At 40.5% G+C, this 23193-nt stretch overlaps 1 protein-coding gene across 1 annotated transcript in view; it reads left to right on the top strand.

Moving 5' to 3' along the window:
* The window catches only part of xirp2a (xin actin binding repeat containing 2a), a 77152-nt gene that overhangs the window by 21350 nt on the left and 32609 nt on the right, over positions 1-23193 (top strand). Inside the window, exon 2 of the mRNA XM_024294387.2 lies at positions 10192-10282. Coding sequence (XP_024150155.1) covers positions 10192-10282 — 91 coding nt within the window. The remainder of the gene's footprint in view (positions 1-10191; positions 10283-23193) is intronic.

Genomic DNA, 23193 nt, shown 5'->3' with positions numbered 1-23193 from the left:
TGTTCGCAGCATGTTAATGTACATGTGTGCCAAATTTGGTGCTTGTATCATAAAATGCACAATAGGTTTGCTATGCTGCCCCACTATTGGTAACATATACTTCCCTACACATATGTTAACTGTTGCTTAGCTATTGCTCCAGGATTGATGTTCATTGAACTACCGTAACTCTTCCACGATTTACACAATTTATGTAATTCCAATGGATTCTAAAGTGAAGAAAAACAGCTTTGCGCTGATATGCAACAATTTACAATTGTGAAGCCTTTACGCAATCCATCTATTTTATTAAGGTTATGTACTATACTAAATATAACCTAAACTGTTTCTTATCAGTGCAAAAGAAGCTTTTCTTCACATCAGAATCCATTGGAATTACATGAATTGCATTAATGGTTAAGTAGTTCGAAGAGCGTGTGTTAAGGGATCTACCAGTCAATGCCATTGTAAAATTCGCCATACCAGAATAAAAAAGTATAAACCTGACACAGACCATCAGTGGAATCACAGCTGATGCTGGTGGTTGAACGATCTTACCTCCAGCGCCTTGATTGGATCTAAGCAAGCCGGCACTTCAAAGAGGGTTTAAAGAACTGCATCCCGGCATGTTTAGACACATCAGAATCTACTCTGTGCTAAATTTCCATCTGGATAAAACCGCCTGAACGCACTTATCTCTGCTCAAGTGTCTTTAGCAGCTGCACTCCAAAAGTACTCCAGTTACAAAAACAAGGAAATTATGAGATTTTCCAGCGATCAAACACTAGAGTGCTTTTGTGGCAACAATATGAACTCACTTAACAATGTTTCTCTAAATCAGAGCAACAGATTTATTTTTGTTGTTGTTGTGTTTCATGTTGATGATAAACCTACTGTGTCGTACCAGAACACACAAAAGAGGCCACTTTGTCAGACCGAAGCTGTTTGTGCAAACACACAGCATGTGTTCGGATAAGCAGAATCCCCCACGCGCGCACCATTTGCCGATGTCGTGTGTTTCCCTTTTCACTCCTCAGAAGCCAGACACTGAGATGCTGCGTAGAAGGCTTTGAGGTGACTTTTTTTCCCCTTTGAAGAACGTCAAGCAGGGACTCCCATGGGTGTCATGACAACCAGCTTTCTGGGGGATTGACAAATAGCTCCAGCGACATATTAAATGACAACAAAGCTGGCACACTACATTGCCTCGACCGGGAATATAGCTGTTATTTAGCAACTCGACTGGCTGCTTTGTTTCTCTGGAGGCTTTTGACGTAAGAAACCAGCCGCTCTGCAGGTTGATATTCAGGCTTTTAAGGCAGCCGAGTTCGCAGGTGCGGAAACTCTGTCCAGAGAGATCTCACAACACAAAGAAGAAAAGTCAGAAAGTCGATGAAAGGGAGGGAAATCAGCGGGAGAGGCGGAGGCGAGCGGTGTTTAAGACGTGGGCGACCTCGCTCCCTGAACCTGCGGTTGTGAACCAGCCGACCTGATAGATTCCAAACACTGCTGTGCTCTGCACTTTGAGCAACTCTTGAGCTGTTTAAGTGCACCGGAATAGGAGGCAGATCTGATTTTGTTCGACTCACCCCACTGCTTTTTTTGTGTGAAAATTGAAGAAACTTTGTGAAGAGAAAAGCTTTTTACTTTCCGGGATGGATCATTACATTTATACGCTGTCATTATGCAAATCGGATGTAGGGTTTAAAGCCTGGTGCTTATTGTATTCTGTCACTGTTCTTGAGTGTTAACCACTTCCTCACAAGGCCATTTTTAGCTCGTCTCTTGTTTGTAAAGACTACATTAGCCGACACGGCTCCCATAAATGCATAAGCCACAACACGACAGAAGCAGAAGCACAGCAATGAAAGCCACAACACGATGATAAAAACGGAAGCACGACGACAAAAGCCAAAGCATGACGACAAAAGCCAAAGCACGACAACAAAAGCCAAAGCACGACGACAAAAGCCAAAGCACGACAACAAAAGCCAAACCATGACGACAAAGGCCAAGCACAACGATAAAAGCCAACGCACAATGATAAAAGTAGAAGCACAACGACAAAACCTGAAGCACAATGACAAAAGCCGAAGCACGATAACAAAAGGTGAAGCACAATGACAAAAGCCGAAGCACGACGACAAAAACCGAAGAACAACAAGTAAAGCAGAAGCTCAATGAAAAAAAAACGGAAGCACAGCGACAAAAGCTGAAGCACAATAACAAAAGCTAAAGCACAGTGACAAAAGCCGAAGCACAACGACAAAAGCCGAAGCACGACGACAAAAGGTGAAGCACTACGATAAAAGCAGAAGCACAATGAAAAAAAGCCGAAGCACTGCATCAAAAGCCGAAGCACAATGACAAAAGCCGAAGCATGACGACAGAAGCTGAAGCACAACAACAAAAGCGGAAGCACAACGACAAAAGCCGAAGCACAACAACAAAAGCAGAAACACAACGACAAAAGCCAAAGAACAACAATAAAAGCAGAAGCACAATGAATAAAAGCCGAAGCATGATGACAAAAGGTGAAGCACAATAACAAAAGCAGAAGCACAACAACAAAAGGTGAAGAATAACAATAAAAGCAGAAGTACAATGAAAAAAAGCCGAAGCACAATGACAAAAGCAGAAGCACGGCGACAAAAGCTGAAGCACAACGACAACAGCCGAAGCACAATGACAAAAGCCGAAGCACAATGACAAAAGCCAAAGAATAACAATAAAAGCAGAAGCACAATGAAAAAAAGCAGAACCACAACGACAAAAGCGGAAGCACGACGACAATAGCCGAAGCATTATGACAAAAGCCACAATGGCAAAAGCGGAAGCACAAGGACGAAAGTCAAACCTTGACAACCAAAGCCACAACATTGTTTTATTGTGACTTTTGTCGTCATGTTGTGGCTTTTGTTGTTGTTTTTCGGCTTTTTTTGTTCTATTTATGCAGTTATGTGTGTGAGCTGTGTCAGCCACTGTAAACAAACTCCTAAAATCTAGTCTAAGCTTTTTGAATCATGTTGCTCAGATGGTCGTTTAAATTTACAATGTTAGTTCACTAGTGTTGTGTCAGTAATAACGTTGTTTGAAGTTACAACGTCAGTTTACCAGCTAGACTGTACACAAGGAGTACACATTTAATTCATGAACAGCACTTGTTGGCCTCTTTGAAGTCTGCAGGATTTTGGGGATGGAAAAAAAATCTGGAGGATACGACTGCGTTTCACCTACTTCACCTTAACTTACCTTTGCGTGTTTGCCAGGATCTTTCAGGATCTAAAAGCCTTCTGGGAACGATCTTTCAATAGCAAAAAATATAGTTGGGGTGGAACCTTAAGGCTGGGACATGATCAGATCATCCTGGATGACTGTTTCTGTTTGGTTTGGTGCCTTTATAGTTGTTGTATATACTACTTTAGATTTTCATCTCTGCAAACCAGGTAAAGTTCACAATCCAGCAGCTGTTTCTTTTGTCTTCAATGTGTTAAGGTTGTGTTTTGTCGAGATTTTTAGCTCAGTTTTTTCTTTCCTGCCACGTTTAACTTTCTTTATCAAATGCACTTGATGGTGAGTCATCTCCTGTAAAAGGGCTTTAAACAATAAATCTGGGAAGCTACTTGAAACACCACTGACTTCACTTCTCTCTGTTCTTGCTGGAAAACTATTTTTCTCAGTTTTCGTTTGACCCAACTAGCTGATTCTTTTTCAGGGGTCAAAGGGAACATGTGACTAAAGGCAGACGCCGTCTCTCCATGGAGATTTCTCCACTATGTATCATTAAACCGCTGCCAAGCGTTAACAGAAAGATTTGCCAGCGGTTGAGTCATCCAGCGTAAATCTTAGAAAGTTAGCGCACTTGACACGAGGTTTGCAGTTCTGCAGACGGGCCTGCGCTTGGGCCGTGTCTTCGTCTAATGGGCGCCTGTGTGAAGGTGGTGGATGTCACATAGCCCGCTCTGCTCTCAGACCTCCTTGCAGTTACCATGGTTGCACCATGGTGGATCTGACTGTCCCCTTTGTAGGCGTGTGTCAGTCCCAGATGGCCGGAGCCGATTTCATTAACAGAGCTTCTTTTAAGAGGATCCAGTATTTTTCCCCGAGAGATTATCTCTCGCAACATGGCCATCCACTAATATTCAGACAGATTTCATCAAACAATGTCTCTTATTAACTCGGTCTGTTGACATTCTGCTGTCACAGACTATCTTGCTCCTTCCAGTGTGGCAGCTGCTGTCAAAAAGCAGCATATGGAAGCTGGACGGCGCTTACTAATAGCTGCATTAGACACCGTGATGTGCTGCCGCTGCTGTCACAGGTGGACTCCCGGAAGAAAAACTGGCAGCAGGGATTTAATCTCCAATCTTTTTGCGGGATAACTGTGTTTTTATACCTGTGTTTACATGTTGTAACACAAAGAAGTCACACACAGTACTTCATTGATGGCTGTATGACACTAAGAGATACTGGGAGTTTTGTAAGAAATATATGATTTGTCACGATTTTGATAGATGATTATGAAGGAATAAATGAAGTAGGGTGGGCATACTAATTGGACTTGGCTCCGCCCACCTCAACAGCTGCTATAAAACCACAACTGGACACGAGTCGACAAAGTAAAGTAAATCTGAACAGGAAATCTGAGTTTAAGCTTTTGACACTGAAGTCTTAGCACCAGTGTTGACATTCTTTCGACTACTGCAAATCTTCAACCATTAACACAATTAAATCATACAAAACTTAACAAAAGTGAAGCACTTACGCAATCAAGCTACATTAACTGATTCTGTTGTGGAGAAAAGCGGCACCAGTTTTGGTGCAAACCGGATACGAAAAGCCGCTTATCTCCACTGATCGTGTAAAGCAGTGGTCCCCAACCACCGGGCCGCGGACCGGTACCGGGCCGCAGACCCATTGCCACTGGGCCGCGGAAGAATTTATGGACTTTTTTTTTTTTTTTGAGTCAGAAATCTTTTATTTTGAAAATCAACCGGATTTTTTTCGATTATATTGAGCGCTAAAAGCAGTCCAGCGGCGTGTCACACGACGAAAGCTGCATGTGGAACCTTTCTCCGCGAATGGATGGGATTAGTGCAGCAACAGAAGAACAGACAGAAAACAACTGCGGTCAAGTGAGCCGCGGTCAAGCCAGCCGCGCTACAAAAAAGTCATGCGCCCGTATTACACGGTTTACGGCAGAGCACGGAACTCAGTGGAAGGGCTTTCTCTTGGAGCATTAGAACGTGAGAGGTGCTTGGAGTAAAATGAAAAAGAGAAATGAAATTCTATAACAAAACTACGTATTCTATCAGTGGATATTTGTACTAATAATCTGTTATTTATTATGTCCTTTCTAAAAAGAAATGTTTAGAGTTTTCAATGATAAAGTTAAATAAAGTAATTTAAAAAATAAATGAATCCATAATTCCAGGCCTTGGACAGAAAATGCTTGTTCTACAGGTCACCATCTATTACCTCAAGGAGATTTTTGTACTTTCTCTGTATAGTTTTTGAAAAAATAGTACTTAAACTTTGCATTTTTGACGAGAAATAAGTCAAAATAGCCCTTTTTGAATTTGACTTAAACGATTTTGATCCATAATTCCAGGGCTTGGAAACTATATGTTTGTTGTACAGGTCACCCTCTATTACCTCACCAAGACTTGTGTACTTTTATTGTATAGTTTTTGAAAAAATAGTACTTAAACTTTGCATTTTTGACGAGAAATTAGTCAATATAGCCATTTGTGAATTTGAATACAAAGGTTTTGGTCCATAATTCCAGTGCTTGGACACTATATGCTTGTTGTACAGGTCACCCTCTATTACCTTACCTTACTGTACACGCCCCCCCCCCCGCCGGGCCGTGGAATAACTCCACACTGGCTGACCGGTCCACAGCCCCAAAAAGGTTGGGGACCACTGGTGTAAAGGATTAACAAGTTACGGCATGTCGTAGAGTGTGTTATTTCGGTGTCACCGGTGACATCTTTAATGTTGAAGGGTTAAATCAAATCATAACCTACATATCTACACAAGAAAAAAAATAAAGCATTATTATACAAAAGTTACTTTCTTACTTAACTTTTCACCATATGAGTCGATGGAAAATTGAGGAGCTGAAATATTTGGTACCTCTTAGTTATCAATAGATCTGGGAAAAGAAAATGGAGGCTGCGTATTAATAAATTGTAAACCAGAACATTTTGAAAATGTTTTCAGTACTTGCACAATAATATTTGAAGACTCTAATGTTACGTTGACACCAGACGCGTTGCATGTTCAAGAATGCAGTGAATGCAAGTACCTGAACAGATTTTAAGCATATGGTCCATCGCCACTCACTGGACCTTCTCGCTACGCAATGGACTGTCACTACATACTGGGACATCTTTACACCCTGGACCGTTGCTATACACTTGGACTTCACTACACAATGGACCGTCACCACACAGTAGGACATCTTTACACCCTGGACCGTTGCTATACACTTGGACTTCACTACACAAAGGACCGTCGTCACACAGTAGGACGTCTTTACACCCTGGACCATTGCTGTATACTGGACCGTCACTACACACTGTGCTGGCGCTACACAATGGACAGTTGCTATACACTTGACTGTCCCTACAAAATGGACTGTTGTTACACACAGGGTTGTTGCTATAAACTGGACCGTTGCCACACACTAGATTGTTGCTAGCCACTGTACTGTCACTACACAATGTACCATAACTACACAATGGACCGTCACTACACAGTAGGATGTCTTTACACCCTGGACCATTGCAATACGCTGGACTATTGCTATACACTTGCTATAAACTGAAATGTTGCTACACACTAGATCATCGCTACCCACTGTACTGTCACTACACAAGTTACCGTCGCTTCACCCGGGGACGTCTTTACTCACTGGATCATCGCTACACTGGACCATTGCTACACTGGACCATCGCTACACTGGACAATCGCTACACTGCACCATCGCTATACACTGGATTGTTGCTAGACACTGGACCATCACTATTCAGTGGACAGTCGTATACACTGGGAGATCACTACACACTGAACTATACCATGGACCGTCACTAAACAATGGGTTGTCGCTACACACTGGACTGTCGCTAGTGCATGTTTTCACAGATGAAAGAGGTTTGGTGAAAAATTTCAAAGCAGTGCAAATCTAGCTTATCTAGCTCAAGGGTTTTTCTTTCACACTTTTTAAGACTTGGTGTCTTATAATTCCAGCCAGACAAAAACCACATTTATAAATTTCTACTTTGTGATTGATTTTAAAACTGTTCGTACTTCCATGTTTTTGAAAAGGCCTTTTGTCATACGTCACTACCAAATCTGAGTCTCTGATTGATGAAAGTTCAACTGGTTAACTTTTAAAGTGAGTTCAGTGGCGTTTTATCTGAAAACTGACATAAAAACGTGTGTATTAAAGTGTGACCAAGAGAGTTTTAACCCACAAAAAGTGAATTTAGATAGACTTAGTATTATTGAAAGTGGCTGCTTGAATGCACTGATAGCAGTTTGTTGGAATCATTGAGTTTTGGCTGCAGTTAAGGAACTATGAGAACAGTTTTCTTCTTTGAGCTTTGTTCCCCCATCCTGATCAGGGGGTCATTTTGGGCAATACTTTCCTCAATTGAGCAGTTCCAACATACTGAGAATCCAACGTGCTCAAACGCAAAACCCCACTAGACCAAATAGAGGACAGCGATCACAAATGTATCCATTCAAAAGCAACTGTAATATTTCATTAAACCGCAATAACTAAATGTAGTCACATATTTGAAGGCAAAGCATGACCCCCAGCATCTGTTTTCACTCCTACAACAGAGCGACCCTTGTACCACCTTTCGTCATGAATGCACCTTGAATAAATTAGATTTAATCAAATGTAATTTTAATCTCAGGGTTGAATATAATGATATCCTGCAGTCTTTTATGGTTCAGTGAAGTGTCATCATTAGTAAAAGCCTGACACTTAATTCTGCTGCTAAAAATGAAAGTCTGGGTAACACTTAACAAGGCTTAATTATCTCATTCCCACACATTATGACCCCCGGCTTCACGCCACATCGTTCTTTCCGGGCTCTGGTGTCAAGATCCCCGAAACGAGAAAAAAAAAGTTGGTTAATAAATGTCTGAATGGTCCTTTTCAGCACCATTTTCCAGAATACCAGGCCTTACGGCAAAATGAACCACTTTCTCGATAAATGTAATTTTTTTTTTACAATAGTGTTCCAGACTTTAGAAGTGCATAAAAACTACATTGTAATTTTTTAAGGAAATACCTGTGATAATTACAGTAGTGAGGGCAAGAGTTATGAACTTTTTAATAAAGTTACATTTGTGGTTTATAGGTCATCGTTTGTCTTTTCCTGCAATTTCAGAAAAGTCGAGGTTTGCTGTCATGTCATCCAACATGGCAGAACATCCATTCGTCCATCCCCACACATTGGGGGCCCACATACAAAATGTCTAAAATAATTTTGGGATGACGCCATTACGAAATTGTCTCACAGCTGCGCAGTCAAAGGGCTTCTGCCGGCCGGGGATCTGACCGCCCTGATTGGGTGATGAGTAAATGTATCCGGATGGTGGCCTTTCGTATGTAGTGCCACTGTCCATTAGCCAGACAGTCAGTCCTGCCTGACTGCTGCCTGATTGCTGCTTGACTGCTGCCTGAGTGCCGCCTGACTGCCACCTGACTGCCACCTGACTGGTGCCTGAGTGCCGCCTGACTGCCGCCCGGCTGCCACCTGACTGCAGTCTGACCTCTGTCTGACTGCCGCCAGACTGCCGCCTGACTGCCGCCTGGCTGCCGCCTGACTGCCACCTGACTGTTGCCTGACTGCTGTCTGATTGCAACCGTCTACATTCATGCCTGCAACAACAATTTACAAAAAATTATGTGTCGATATGAAATCTTGAATGTTCTGCCAAAGTCTCCCCATCGCACAGTGGCAGTTATATTTGTGACCATAGCATCATCCAAGAGAAAAAAGGGAAACTCCATACCAGAATTAACCCTAATAGGAAAATACCATTTAGATAAAAAGGGGATAACAATATATGACTAAATATTTAAATAAATAATTACACAAAATATTGTTAAAATGAACTTAAAGTGAAACAAGCCTTTATACGTAAAACTTTTTCAAAACAATTGTATTACATCGCAATTAAAGGTATGTTTGTGTAATTATCTTTACCCTAAACAAACTATATTGAATCAAATAAATATATAAGTCAATAATTTGTAAACATAAAATACTAAAATGTAAAATATGATCATATTAAATAATCTAAACTCAATTAAAATAAAATGTTATCTTCAAAAAAGTATGTCCTAAAAGTTTATTTTAGAAAAAGAAAAGTCACTTTTTTTGTTGGGAACAAACTCTAGTTTGTGTTGAACCAAGACGCCCCATGTATTTATAATTCATGGCTAATATTCAGTGTGAGAGGAAACAGAGCCGGTGAAGGACAAATGTCTGAATCCCTTCCACTCTTCAGTCACTGTCTGGCTGCACCGAGGCTCCGCTCGCTGCTCCTCCACTCCTCTGTGGAGTAAATAAAACCTCCACCCATTACTGAGCAGCGCTTCAGCTGTCAAACACCGCGCTCTCCGAAAATGCCTTCATGCACGCTCCGTCCCGGCCGTCTGCGGAACGCGTGAGGCTTCAGGGGATTTCTGCTAAATGGGATTTTTGAAGGCATTACCCAGATTCCACACACAAACACACACGGACGACTCGACATGCAGCATGTGGCCCTCGCTGCGGCGCGTCGACGCCCTGCGGGATGGCGTCGTAAAAGCGCGGCGGGGGGGGGACGCATTTGATTTGCAAATGAAAGGCCACAAAAATACGACACTCAAACACAGGTGTGTTTGTTCCCAGCAGGGGGTGATTTGCAACTGAAAAGGTGTGTTGAACTGGTTAAAATGCTCCTGCAGAAATAGAGAAATCGAAGATCGGCTCCAAAAACAACCACAATTCTGCTTATATTATCTTTCCAGTCAATGCCTAACGCTCAGATTGTGTTCAAGGTCGTCTCTGATTACACTGAGCGCTCACTGGAATCCACAGATGCTTCACTCTGAAGTCTGAAGTGTGTTTGCGTGCTCCGCTTGTGTGCCGTCATGACCTGTGGCGTCACCTCCCCACCTCTTCTCTCTCGTCTGACCAGGAAGTCGCCGCCCTCCCCGACAGAGCCAGCGCCGCTCACTCCGAGCCGTCCACGCGTCCAGCCATGGCCTCCCCTCCAGACGCCGCTCTCTGTGAGTATGCTCTGTTTCTATAAGGGGGGGAGAGTTCTCAAAAAGGAAGTTTTGCTTTCCTCCACAAAGCCCTGACGCAATAAGATTTGTTGTACTACGTGGCAGGGGAGCCTGATTTCATCACGCTTGCTCCATCCTTTCAGCCCCGAGTCCACGGGATGCTTGATGCGGCGCGCGGTCCCATTCGTCGTGCGAGATAAACATTTTTGCAGAGAGCGGCTTTTCAAAAGCGAGATGGTTTCATTCCCAGATAAGGAGGCCTTCCTGGCAGCCTGGTTAATGGCGAGCTGGATGCCGCGCTTCCATTACTGTGATAGCACCACTATGGTAGTTACCTCCACTTTGTTGTCCAGCCGTGGCGATAACGCTAATGCACACATGGGGGCTCGCGGTGCGAGGTGCAAAGCCGTTCCTCTCTGTTTGGCTGGGGTTCAAAGTCAGAGAGCAGGTGTTTACACGCTGGCCTCAAAGACGGATGGTTCCGGAGACGAGGAAGCACAAAACAAGTGAAAAAAATGGGACAAAAAGAAAATAAATCAGCTAAATTTATCACGAAAACTCCAAATAGGCAGAAGATTGCTCCACATATGTGCACAAAACAAGTCTAAAGTCCTGTTTGTGGATGTGCCACAAGCAAGACAGCTAAAAAAAAGAATCTTTTACTGATTAAAACAGCATGTTTAGGACAGATGGAAAGTTGGACCACAAATCATACACTAGATTATGTGTGAGAGTCACCAATATTGGGTTCTATACAGCAAAAGTGAAGTCTGAAGTGGAATTTTTAGCATTTTGAGATTTAAAGAAATGGAAAATTACATAAAGTTAGTGCTGAAAAGGGATAAACTTTACCTGTAACTAATTAAAATACCTTATTACTGAAAAAAATCACATCTCTTAGAGTTCTGCTGTAAAGAAAATGCATCAACTAAACTCCTGATCCTCTTTTAATGTATTTTAATTATGATTATGTCATTTTCAACCAAAATCGAGGAAGTAATTTCTGCAGAGATAAATAGGGATTCTATAAATTCACTTTTTCCTACTCCTTTTTAAGCAATCAATCAAACTCTACTAGATTTTAGCTAATAATTACAATATTTAATTAATTAAATTTGACATAAGTGTCTTTTCATTTCATTATTTCTGCAATGAGTTTGAAAAATCTGTATGATTTTTTATATATATATATATTATTCACAATCTGTGCTTGAAATAAACCGAATCAATTAATCAATGTTGCATTTGAAATTCGCCTCTTGAGTTGTGGGCGTGACTTAACTCAACAACTCCGCCCCGTTCCACTCCCCATTTTGGAGCGGAGCAGGAAACTTGTGACCCACATTCATGTTTTCTACGTTGCAAATGTGATTTTTTTTCCGAACTGCATTTTTTCGTCTCCTCCTGATTAACAAAAATTTGGATAAAGAAGTAATGAAAATGCTCTTTTTTGCTTAATTGTCCTAATTTATGTCCTCCTTCATCAGAAAAATGCTACAAGAACATGTTAAAACACCAAAAATGGGATTTCATTAACAAAATTTATTGAAAGTAGGATCTACCTAGATTTATTTCTGTTTTTAACAATAGAGCTAACCGGAGAATGCTCACTAGTGAAGCCAGCCTCCAGTGGACATTTAGGGAACTGCAACAGATTTTTTTTTCTTTTTTTAATTTCGAGGCTGACCTTAAACCTAAGAATAAAAATAGAAACTTCAAATGACTTTTTTTTTTAAGTTCATAGAATTTTTTTAAATAATTCAAAATCATTTTAATTCTCTAAAAATACAAGGTACCGCACTTTTAGATATCGTTCCCCATTTTGGAGGTTATAGTCGCCTCTTTTAAAAAACTATATATTCTAAGTCGACAATTGTTTTAGGTTTTTTTAGGTTTATGATACTTGGTAATTTTGTCATTATTTATATTGGTTTTTATGCTTGTATTATCATGAGTACTTTTAGTTTTATATTCTTAAGTCTTTTACTCTTGTGTTTCTTGTGGCAAATGGACCTTCAGTCCGTAAACAAACATTTCTAATGCTTATTTAAAATTCAAAATGTTTAGTTTATATCAGATTAAAATTTTGATTTGATGATTAACTCAACTCAGAAATTGAATTTGATACAAACTAATAAGTTTAGTGTATATCTGTATTTGTAACATAGGAACGACACTTGGCTACAGCTATTTATGAGACTGAAATGCTAATTTTTGTCAGTCTTAAGGCTTTAATTTTGTGTTAAAGTAAAGTGGAACCAATTCCATCTAACTGAAAATTATCATCAATTTCTTTGTTGTTTTCTTTAACTTAAAGGGTAACCAAACCCTAAATCTACTTTTTTTTGGCTGTCGACTTCTATAAATGGGGCTTTAAAGTCCTGTCTGTTGGTCATTGCCAAAGATTTTTGACAAATTAAAATAAAATTCTTTGAAATATAGTCAAAAACTGCGTGTGTGCTGCCCCCTACAGGTTGAATCGAAGTTTTACATTTCTAAGCCCCACCCCTCTGACTGGATTTTTACATTTCTGCTGTGGGCGGAGTCAACTACCAACTTCCCTGTTTGGTTACCCTTTAATGTCTTTAATGCGAAAGACGTTTCACCTAAACAACACACGTTCATCGACGTATCGTAACTCTTCAACCATTTATCCTATTGGGTAAACACTTCACTATTGGAGTGTTGCTAAAGCTCCAACGTTAAATGGTTAAGGATGTCTAAAAGTAGTTGCACACTGTTGTTGAATTGTATTTTTAAAAAAGAACAAAATGATGATTACTAAAATAGAGATGACGAACTGATGCAGAAACTATTTAAAAAGTTTCATGCACACACAAGCTCATAAATTCAGCAGACGCACATCACTCCGGGATCCTTCCATCAAGCTCTTGTGTTCCCCCACATGCCACCAAATCACCGCCTGGCGTCTAAACTTAGAGCGCGTTGATGATCGGCGGCGTTGTCCTGACAGAGCGACTTCTTTGTCTTTGACGAGTGCGACTGCGAAAGCGGAGCGCTAACTGGCGCGCTAGGTGACTGACAGCAGAAGCGAGAGGATGTAAGAGGGCGCACAAGCCGCTCCCTGTAAAGCCACTGTGTTTAAATAAAGCCCGGCAGTGGAGTAGCTGCACTTTAAACAGATGCAAAGCTCACATCTAAGTCCCAGCACGGTGGCTTTTCTTCACAACAGGCATCAGTGTTTGCATGTTTCCTCTCGTGTTGCAACAGTATAACCACCGTGGAGCTGTGGCTGCCTTTGTGGTACACACAGCAGTGTGGGAACCCTTTATTCACTTCTATTGTATATGCAAATGCCATATATTTATGGCTAATTAAACTTGTCAGACAAGCTTCGTCCAAGATCATATTTCAGTGTTTGAGTCCTGCCAGCTGGAGTGGATTTCACTGAAAGACTGTTTTTGTTTTCATTAATCACCTCACAGATTGGCCTGCCAAATGATGATGTCTTTATAATATCAGCCGGAGAAAAACAGAGATTTTCTAAATGTTAATTTCGTATTTGATGCTCTTACGGGGCTGTTACTGAAAGCAAATGATCTCTTAACACATGAGTGGTTTTTGGAGATTGGAAGTGAGAGTCGGATTGCGCGGCGTTCTCAATGTGCTTCTCGCTCCTTTAAATAACTCTCTCATGACTGTCAATGTCATGGAAGTTAAATAATTAAAAACAATTCCATCATCTTGGGGTTTTGTATCCTTAAAAACTGGTGTTTAAACATTGGCTTATACAACACTGACTATCGCATCAAATATAGCAATAAGAAATCGTGACTTGAATACAAACACAGGCAAAATGAAAGAAGTTAATCACTACAAGCTAAGAATTGCATTGCATTGTAAAAGTGTTTCCATTTATTTATGATTATGCCAATTTTAGTCAAAATTGAAAAAAAACGTACTTTTCTAGAACATAGTTTCTGCAGAACGTTGTGTGCTGCACTGCTGGAGTAAAGTAAGCCTGTTCTCATTTCCCGTCATCCCGTCTCTTGCTAGCTTACAGCTCATCACAGCCCCAAACTAATATTAAATCTGTTTTTTCGACAAAAATGGTGAGCAATTTGAGAGCCACTAGGTAGACATCTTGTTCCACCTGCAGCAGGTGTACTAGTTCAGATAGGAATTAAGAACAGCTAAAAGTCCACACAGCTAAATCAGGGTCAGACAGGCAGGGGTCAATCATGAGCACGGGATAATCTAAGTAGATACTGGGATAGTCGGGGTTCAGGCGAGGGTCAGGGCAGGCGGCAGGTAAACAGAGATAGAGAAAGGTCAGAAACAGAAGATCAGGTCCAGATAGAAACGCTTGGTAATGCAGGCAGAGTGGCACAAACAATACTTCGCACACAGTGAGGCTCTGTGAAGTGCCTCAAGTGTCCTGTGTGTTTGATTGGCAAATGAGAGTCAGCTGATTGAATTCCAGTTGCTGGGAGATGAAATTTATTTAGTACTCTTGCTCGTTACTGAAGGGCAAGACAGAATGACTGCTACAAGTTTTTTCAAATTACATCTTTTGAGCTGTCCAGTGTCACTGGGCAAGACACTGAATCCCACATCTCTCCTGGTGGTTATAGGTTGATGTCAGTGAATGTCTCTCTAAAGTCTACTTTGAAATTTAAAAAAATGTCTCTTTTCATTGTGAAAACTGCAATGCAATTTAGTAATTCAAGCAAAACTACTCCAAGACTTCTAGAACACCATGAATGCGAATAAGATTTCAGTCCAGTGTTTCAGTAGACAAAGTAGGGATTAGGAGAAGACAAGAATTTTGAGAAAATGCACCAATTAATGATTCATTTTATGTAGCAGATTATCAACAAACAACACATTTAACACTTTTTGTGGCTTGCCGGTATCAATAAATAAATATACAGTTTGTCTCTACGGCACTTTTCCAGAATTCTATTGTATAACTTTTTAAAACAGGCCTAAAATCTTAGTGTCACCAAGGGGCAAATGCAATGCCTGCTGGGAAATGCTTTGTGATCTTTGGTGGACTCTGTTGGGGAATAAAAGTCCTTGCAAGCTGTTAGTCAGTACCACGCTTTGAGAAAAAAAAGACATAATTTTACCCGTACTTAGAGTCCATTTTTGGACACAAAAAGTAGGTCTCTGTGGGTAACGGAATAGATGCTGCAATTAGAAGTAAGACACCGAATGTTGCCATGGTCACTGTTTAGACCGTTTCTGGTAGGGTTAATTGTACTCACCCAGGAGTTTAGTACAGAAACTGTCTGTAAAGTTGGAAAACGTGCATCATATCTGAAAATAAACCTGTTCACGTCACCTTGTTTGACACTAAATTATAAAAAAATAATGTTTTTTTTTTGTGAATGGTTGACTAAAGTCTTAACCTTACGGACAATCTATTACTTCCTTTATTTTCTCGTTTCAATCGAGAAACGGTTTAGTACTCTTCAGCTAAATCTCAATTCTAAAAAATGGTTTTGAGCTGACGTCTTTGTACGAGCCAAGATAATCAATTACTTTCGATTAGCGCAGCCTCATCCAATCTAGACCGAGAGCAAAACAAGAAAAAAATCTGTATTGGAAACTCGGTTTAACAAATTAAAGCGGCAACTTTCCTGCAAGTCCTTGAATTTCTGAGTTTGACTGGAAAATCTGCGAACTTCAGTGTGAGGATATTCACAGGCTTCTTCATTTGGTATTCTTTAAGAGTGTGTTTATTTTCCATTTCAGGAGCAGGAAATCCATGTGCAATTGCAGTGGGATTATCAGCAGAGAGCAGCTTCTCCACGAGCCTGATAACCCCGGCTTTTCTCCAGTCGATGTGCTGCCACGGGTCCCTCGTAAGGGTGGGCTTCTGTTTGTCAGACTGGCGAACAGTCAGAGCCACAATTCATTAAAGCAGAGAATAGGAGCGGAGTTATTTGTGTGAGGGTGTCACAGGCGAGATGCTGGTGCCGACAGGAGAAATATGTGTTGAATTGGACTGAAACAAAAGGCTGAGGGTTAATCAGACCCCAGAGAAAGGACCTCTGCAATCGCCGAAGGCAATCTGTACCCACCGCATAAAGAGAAACAGCAAGAACAGTTGTAACAGATGATTTTGATGGTTAACTCTTTTATTTTTTGTGTGTATTCCGTCCTTTTGGGTTTTTGAACAGCAGCCTCCCATTGTGTTCGCCGCGAAGCCCGCCGGCATGTCTGAGGAGCCCTCTCTTTGAAAAGCCTCAAAGACACCTCTGACGGAGATGGCTTAAAGAGGGGGCAGAGGGTTTTCACCTTTTGGAAAAGAAACTTTCATTTTGCCAAATCATTCAGCACTTTGAAAACTACTCAAGGCCGAGTAGTTTATGCAAGCACTGTTGACCCCGCGAACGATTTTTTTTTTCCCACTACAGTCGCACATTTACACAGTTCTTTTGTACAGCACCTCTCCGACCGCACGGATTTCTGCCGTCTCCATGGCAACATTTAGCATTTCTTTGTACTGTATGCCCTCATCTGCATTCCATTAGAAATACTTCTTCGTTTTGCTTTGCCAACAAGAGGCGAAACTTCAATTTTAAGCTTCATCTGATATCTGCTAGTTTTAGCTACTATTCAGCCATCGTCTAAACTCGCTTGTTCCGGTACAGGGTGATGGGGTTGCTGGAGCCTATCCAGTGAAGGCCAGGACAGGTTACCACATTCACTCATATTCACACCTGAGGGGCAATTAACCCATGAACCAATTGAGAACATGGAAATAGAAAAGTCCCAGCATGGTGGAGTGGTCACTTCCCAAAGAGATGGCGCTGGTTCGAATCCCGGCTGGCACATGGTGCACCATGCAACTTGTTTTCCAGAAGTATTAAGGTCCAGAGACACACCAGACGGTGTACATGTGACTCATTCTGGCTGTCCAGTTGGAAGCTGGTTGCCATCTGCCGCCGTGCTAAAGAAAGTAATAGATTAATCTGCCATTGATTTAATCAGATATGATCAAGTAGACAGGAAGTCTTTAAGGTAAAGAGACAGCTATTTAGCCCTAATTTTGCATGATTTTCAAAATAAAAGACCACAGACAAATATTTCACGTGAACTTAAGATCTATTAAGTTTTGTTAAATGGATGGCACTCCATCCAATATAATGAAAGTGCTGTGTGAATGCAAGCTATTGTACGTGTTTAAGCTTTTTAGTCCTTAAAAGGAACGATTGTTAGCAATTATTTGAATTAGCGTAGCTCTTCTACTGTTTACGCAAATAATTGTAATGGATTCTCAAGTGGAGAAAATAAGCTTTTTTGCGGATGTGCAACACTTTGAGCTATGTTCTCACCGTTCTGCGTGAGCGTACACTTTCAGTGAAAATTCTACGTAAACCCACGCATTTTTTTGGTCCATTCAGTGTCCACTGAATGTTAACGGGCCTATACTGTGCTTTTTTATCTTAAGTGTTTCAGAGTAAACTATATCCATAAATATGATCATAAATGACCTTTTGCACACTACAGAACAAATAATTTATGAAATATTTGTTATATTTGTGAGTTTTTTTCCAACCCGGAAGTAAGACACCTTGATCTCTGGGGCACCACCATTTTTCTGCCTTTTGCTGCTTGTGGGTGGCATTTCATGACATAGTCCTAGAGCTGGCCTTGGCAGCGTGTCTGCGTTTCGCCCACTAAAACAAGCAACATCGTTTTGCAAAGATGGATGTGGTTATTGTATATCTGCCAGTGTAGCTAGTGACTTAGTACCAAGGGGTTTGTGTTAGCCTGGGGGGCGGTCTGGTTACACATACTTATCCTGGAAGGGACTGTTCTCATTTTGTGACATCAGCTCATGAGAACCCACTCGTTTTCATAGGTTAGGAGGGACTAGTGCTCAGAGCGCAGGTTTTCAGAGGAATGCTAAAAAAAAAAGCGTGAACGGATCAAAATATCACTTTGGGGTGGTTTACAATGAGGAATGAACATTATAATACACTTAAAAGCTCAATAAGTGGATTTTCCATGTTATAGGCCCTTTAAAGTTAAACCATATCAAACTTTGACCAATCAGGGAATCGAGTTTGGTCCTTTTTGATTCACAGAAGTGCTAACCGTTTCATAATTGATAATGGAAGAGACGTTAATAATTATGATTTGATCAAAAGTCCTTCATATGTATCGGAATAGACCTGAGAAAGAAAAAGCCTGGAGCAAGATTTGTGAGATTTGCACTGGTTTGACATTTCACAATAACCTACAACTGTAGTTGGTGGATATGCTCTAGTTTTGGATAGCAAAGGTCTGGTGTGAACATCGTATACTAAACGTTAGTTCAAGAATGCTAGTTTAGTGTATTCTTAAAAACATTTCAAATGCTTTGTGTGAATGCAGCATTACAGTAGTGAAGTGCTTACACAAATAACATATAGTAAATCACCTGATTCTGTTACAAGGGGAAGCAGCTTTGCGCCAAAATGCAAGACTTTGTAGTGTTGCATATCGGAACTTCTCTCCGCGCCAGAATATATTGTAGTTATGTTAATTGCATATGAAAAAGAATGAAATTATGAAAAAGTATTGATGAGTTAAAGTATTAAAATGTATAAGCAATTTAAATTAATAAAAAGTATTAGTAATTTAAACATTAAAAAGTATTGGGGATTTTAGGTATTACAAAATATTAATGATTTAAATTATTAAACAGTATTAGTAATTTTAAATATTAAAAAGGATTGGAGAATTTTGGTGTTACAAAATATTAATGATTCAAATTCTTAAACAGTATTAGCAATTTAAATTATTAACAAGTATAAACGACTTTGAGCATTAAAACGTTTTAGTGATTTTAAGTATTTAAAAGTATTAGCAATTTTAAGTATTAAATGTGTCTGGGATTTTAGGTTTTACAAAGTATTAACAATTTAAAGTATTAAAAAATATTAACGATTTAAAGTATTAAAACGGTTTAGGGATTTTAAGTATTAAAAAGTATTAGTAATTTTAAGTATTAAAAAGTTTTAGTAATTTTAAGTATTAAAAGTATTAACAAACTAAAGTATTAAAAATTATTAACAATTTTCAGTTTTACAACTATTAACATTATAAACTATTAAAAAATAATAACATTTTAAAGTATTAAAAAGTATTAGTGATTTTAAGTATTAAAAATTATTAGCAATTTTAAGCATTAAAAGTATTAACAATCTAAAGTATTAAAAATAATTAGTGATTTTCAGTATTAAAAATGATTAACATCCTAAAGTATTAAAAAGTATTAGTGACCCAAAGTATTAGAAAGTGTCAGTGATGTGTTAAAGCTTCTCTAAACATTACAGAAAATACATTAAATTAATTTAAAGGTTAAAAAGATTTTCATGAACGCCCTGTACTACTAATGGTGTAAATGAAACAGAATGGAGTTGCTGTGTAAAGGTCATCGTCAAGTTAGTCAGTTAAACATTTTTTCCATGCTTAGATTCTTTGCTCCCTTTGTGTTGGGAGACAACCTTGGTTGCAAATCTGCACTTTAATTAACCTAATCTAATGTCTGAGGTTAAAGTTGCTTAGATAAATAGATCTGCTGTTATTTTCCACAATGAAACAATTTTCTGTCCCCTGAACGTCTATTACCTGTGATTGGTTTAGATCCCTCCCACTAAATTGGTCAGTCTCTGTCTATAGGCGTTGAGCTGGATGTGTGCTCAGTCATGAAATACCATGATATTTAGGCAACTAACAAGAAGTGATTGCAAATGCCAAAAACGTCCCTGTGTTTGTGTCTCATCTGGCTGACTGCGTCCATAAGGCCGCTATGACTTAAGCTTCAAGGAATGTAGGGTACCTCTATGCTTGACACTAAAAAAAGCCCAACCACCTCCATTTACCCCTCCCCGAAGTCCGTCCTCCCAGTTTTTTATGAAGGGGGCTTCTAAAATAAAATCAGCTGTCACCGGATGACGGGGCCCCACTGTGCTGGAGCTGGACTCCAAGCCTCACCGTCTGTCCAGGACTCTAAAAGCAGGGCGACTTCACCTGTTTCTGGGATTCCTCAGGTCCTTTACTGCTTCACCGGATTCTATTATTGTTTTGACTTAAAGGGCAAACTATTCGGAAGGTAAGCGCAAATCGACTGTCAGCTCTTTCAGGGAGACGGCGGAAGACAAATTCCACGTGGTCGATGGGAGCTTAGTTGATAACGATGTCGGTCGATGTGCTCTGGCAGCACGACAGATGAAGAGCAACGACTCCGTTCGGCTGACTTTCTAACGATTCGGTCGAGATGTTGCACCGCGCCACCGCGATTCCACAAGGAATTGCGCCTCGTCATAAAACATGCATGGGCCCTTCCTGCTTCCTTCCACCACCAGAAGCAGCGGCCTGATCTGGAAGATTCTGACGGCGAAGCAAATCGAAGACAAAGTGCTTAGCTTTGCACAAGGAAGCACTCCAGGGCAATCTACTCCGCTTGTAAAGAAGTTATTTTGATAGATTTGACAGCTTAATTATTGTGCCTGTTTTACTTTGTCGGTGTGGAAGAAATCACCCACCACGGCTGACATTTCAATTAGTGTAGGTCGCTGTGGCTCCCCTGTCAAAGCTCGCCAGGCGAAAGCTTTGGTATGTAAGTACTGAACAGAAAATTGGGTGGCTGGAGGCTTTGGCGGCGAAACCAAGGGAGGAGAAGGGGGTGACGTCTCTGTGATTAGAGGACGGCCTCTGTCCGTCACCAATCTACCATGTTGGAATTTCCTCTCCCGAACCCTGAAATCACTCCATTATTTTATTTGATCTGATCTGGCCCCCTCCCCCACCTCTACCAGCCGCTGAGTCGTTCAGACTGCCAGCGGAGTGGCCTCCCCCGCTGACTTATTCTGCCCTCTCCTACTTCTATTAGCCCGTGTCATCACTTGTGCAGCAGCTGTGGCATTGGAAGGGTATAAACCTCTCAGAGAAGAGGAAAATAATAGCCAGTGTGGAGGTAAATACTCCCCAGAAAAGCTGCGGAGAAGGTGAATGTCCTACGCCACCTCCCACCGCGGAGGCGCCGTCCTTATCCTGGAGCATCTCCAGCCTTAAGGAAGTGTTTGAGAGTTATCACTCCCGCTAATTAAACATCCGTTGGAGCCAGAATTAAATAATGGCACCGCTGGGAAATTTCCTGTCCTGTGCATCCAGTCTAGACGCCTCCAGCAGATGAAGCTCCCTGTTACGGGGGAACATGACGCTGCAGACAGTTTATAAAAAGGCCCGGTATATTTTTTTCCTGCCGGTCAGCCTTCCCCCCCTCTCAAGCTCCATGCCTGCTTACCTCACCTTCATGCTATGGCAGCTTCGCGTGTGACTTATCTCTCAGAAAAGGAATCCAAAGAGCTGTTGTCATTGCGCTCAGGTGTCAGGACCGCCGTGCCTTCGACAGGTCCAGACCATGACGCTAACGTTTATCTGGAGTGACAAACGAGGGAATTATCCCTCTGTCATCAAGCCAGTATTATGATAGCCTCAAGTTTAGGGTTTCATGCTCATATTTATAGGTTGCAGCGGATGCTGCTGTCTCTGACGGCCCTCTTCCCTCCCGACGATGGGTTACTGCTTACACTAGCATGCCGGGCGTAGCAGAAAGCTAAAAGTAGCGGGATGATACAATACGTTGGTCGCATGGCATTCGAGGTAAAGCACAGTCACACCAGCAAGTGACAAAACAACATTCTCTCATGTGTTGTTTCAGGTTGTGTGGCTGATGATTAACTGCCGCTGGTTAATAAGTTACCGAGGCGCCAGCGAGAGCTAAAGTTAGCAAACATTTAAGCTCAGCTGCTGATGCAAGATAAGACTGTGGTTCTTTTTTGTACCTTTGACTTGCTACTGATATTACAAATATTACTTTAACACAACAAAAGCTGGTTAAGAGAGAAGATTAATACAGTCTGTTCTTTTTATAGTTACAGAAATTCAAGAATTTTGAGGACATTTGGTGCTTTTTTCACAAAAAAATGGACATATCTTCCATCGCCTGACAGGAAAAAAATTAGAAACTCAAAAGATAAGTAGAAAAATCTTTACTAGTCAATTAGACATTCAAAATTAAGTATAAAACTTAACTTTGGCATAAAAACTGGCTGAAGTCGACATTTGACAGAACAAAACAAAATGAGCGAAACCAAAAAACTATGACAGGCTGAGGTCATGACAAACTTAAGTATTAGACTTAAAATATAAACAGTGTTTCCTCACTATATCATGGATGACTTTTGCAGTCACGCTGTTCCGTGGATTTTTTTCAGTGCAATTTCACTGTGCAATTTAGTGTAGATTTCAGGAAATAATGCCTGACGCCCCCTGGCGGGTTTGCTGAGAGCCGGTCCTACACCCAGCCAAACAAGCCATCCAGCCACTCAAAAATAAAATACATAAATAAAATATATAAACTTAGGCTTTTAACGACAGCCTTAAAAATGATTTAAATTTTTTTAGAAAATTGATTACATGAGTAGAGACACACAAATCACACTTAAATTTACTCCTCTCAGGTGCAACGGCATACTTTTTCGCATATAAATTTCTTTAAGCAAAAACTTAAAGAATATATATATATATATATACCTGTGATAGGTGAAATCTGCTTAGTAGGAAATTAGATGTTTTAAGACTGTAAAACTACACACTTTATACACTTTTTACAGACGTAATAAAACATTTTTACAATTTTCCCTCTTGTTTAAACCCTCAAAGTTCAAACTTTCGTAGACAAATAAGTACAGTATCATAAAATAAAATAAAATATCTGATCATGATCCAAAATTTGAATAGATTTCGCCAAATCTTTTTCCTACTATTGTCCTACTTTTCAGATTTTACCTATCGCAGGTTTTTTTTAAACATAACCCCCGCGACAAACAAGGAACCACTGTAGAGCCTATACACATACATATATATATATGTATATACACACA

Source organism: Oryzias melastigma, linkage group LG2 (assembly GCF_002922805.2).
Source record: "Oryzias melastigma strain HK-1 linkage group LG2, ASM292280v2, whole genome shotgun sequence".
Lineage (NCBI taxonomy): Eukaryota > Metazoa > Chordata > Actinopteri > Beloniformes > Adrianichthyidae > Oryzias > Oryzias melastigma.
This window is presented reverse-complemented; position numbering and strand designations above follow the sequence as displayed.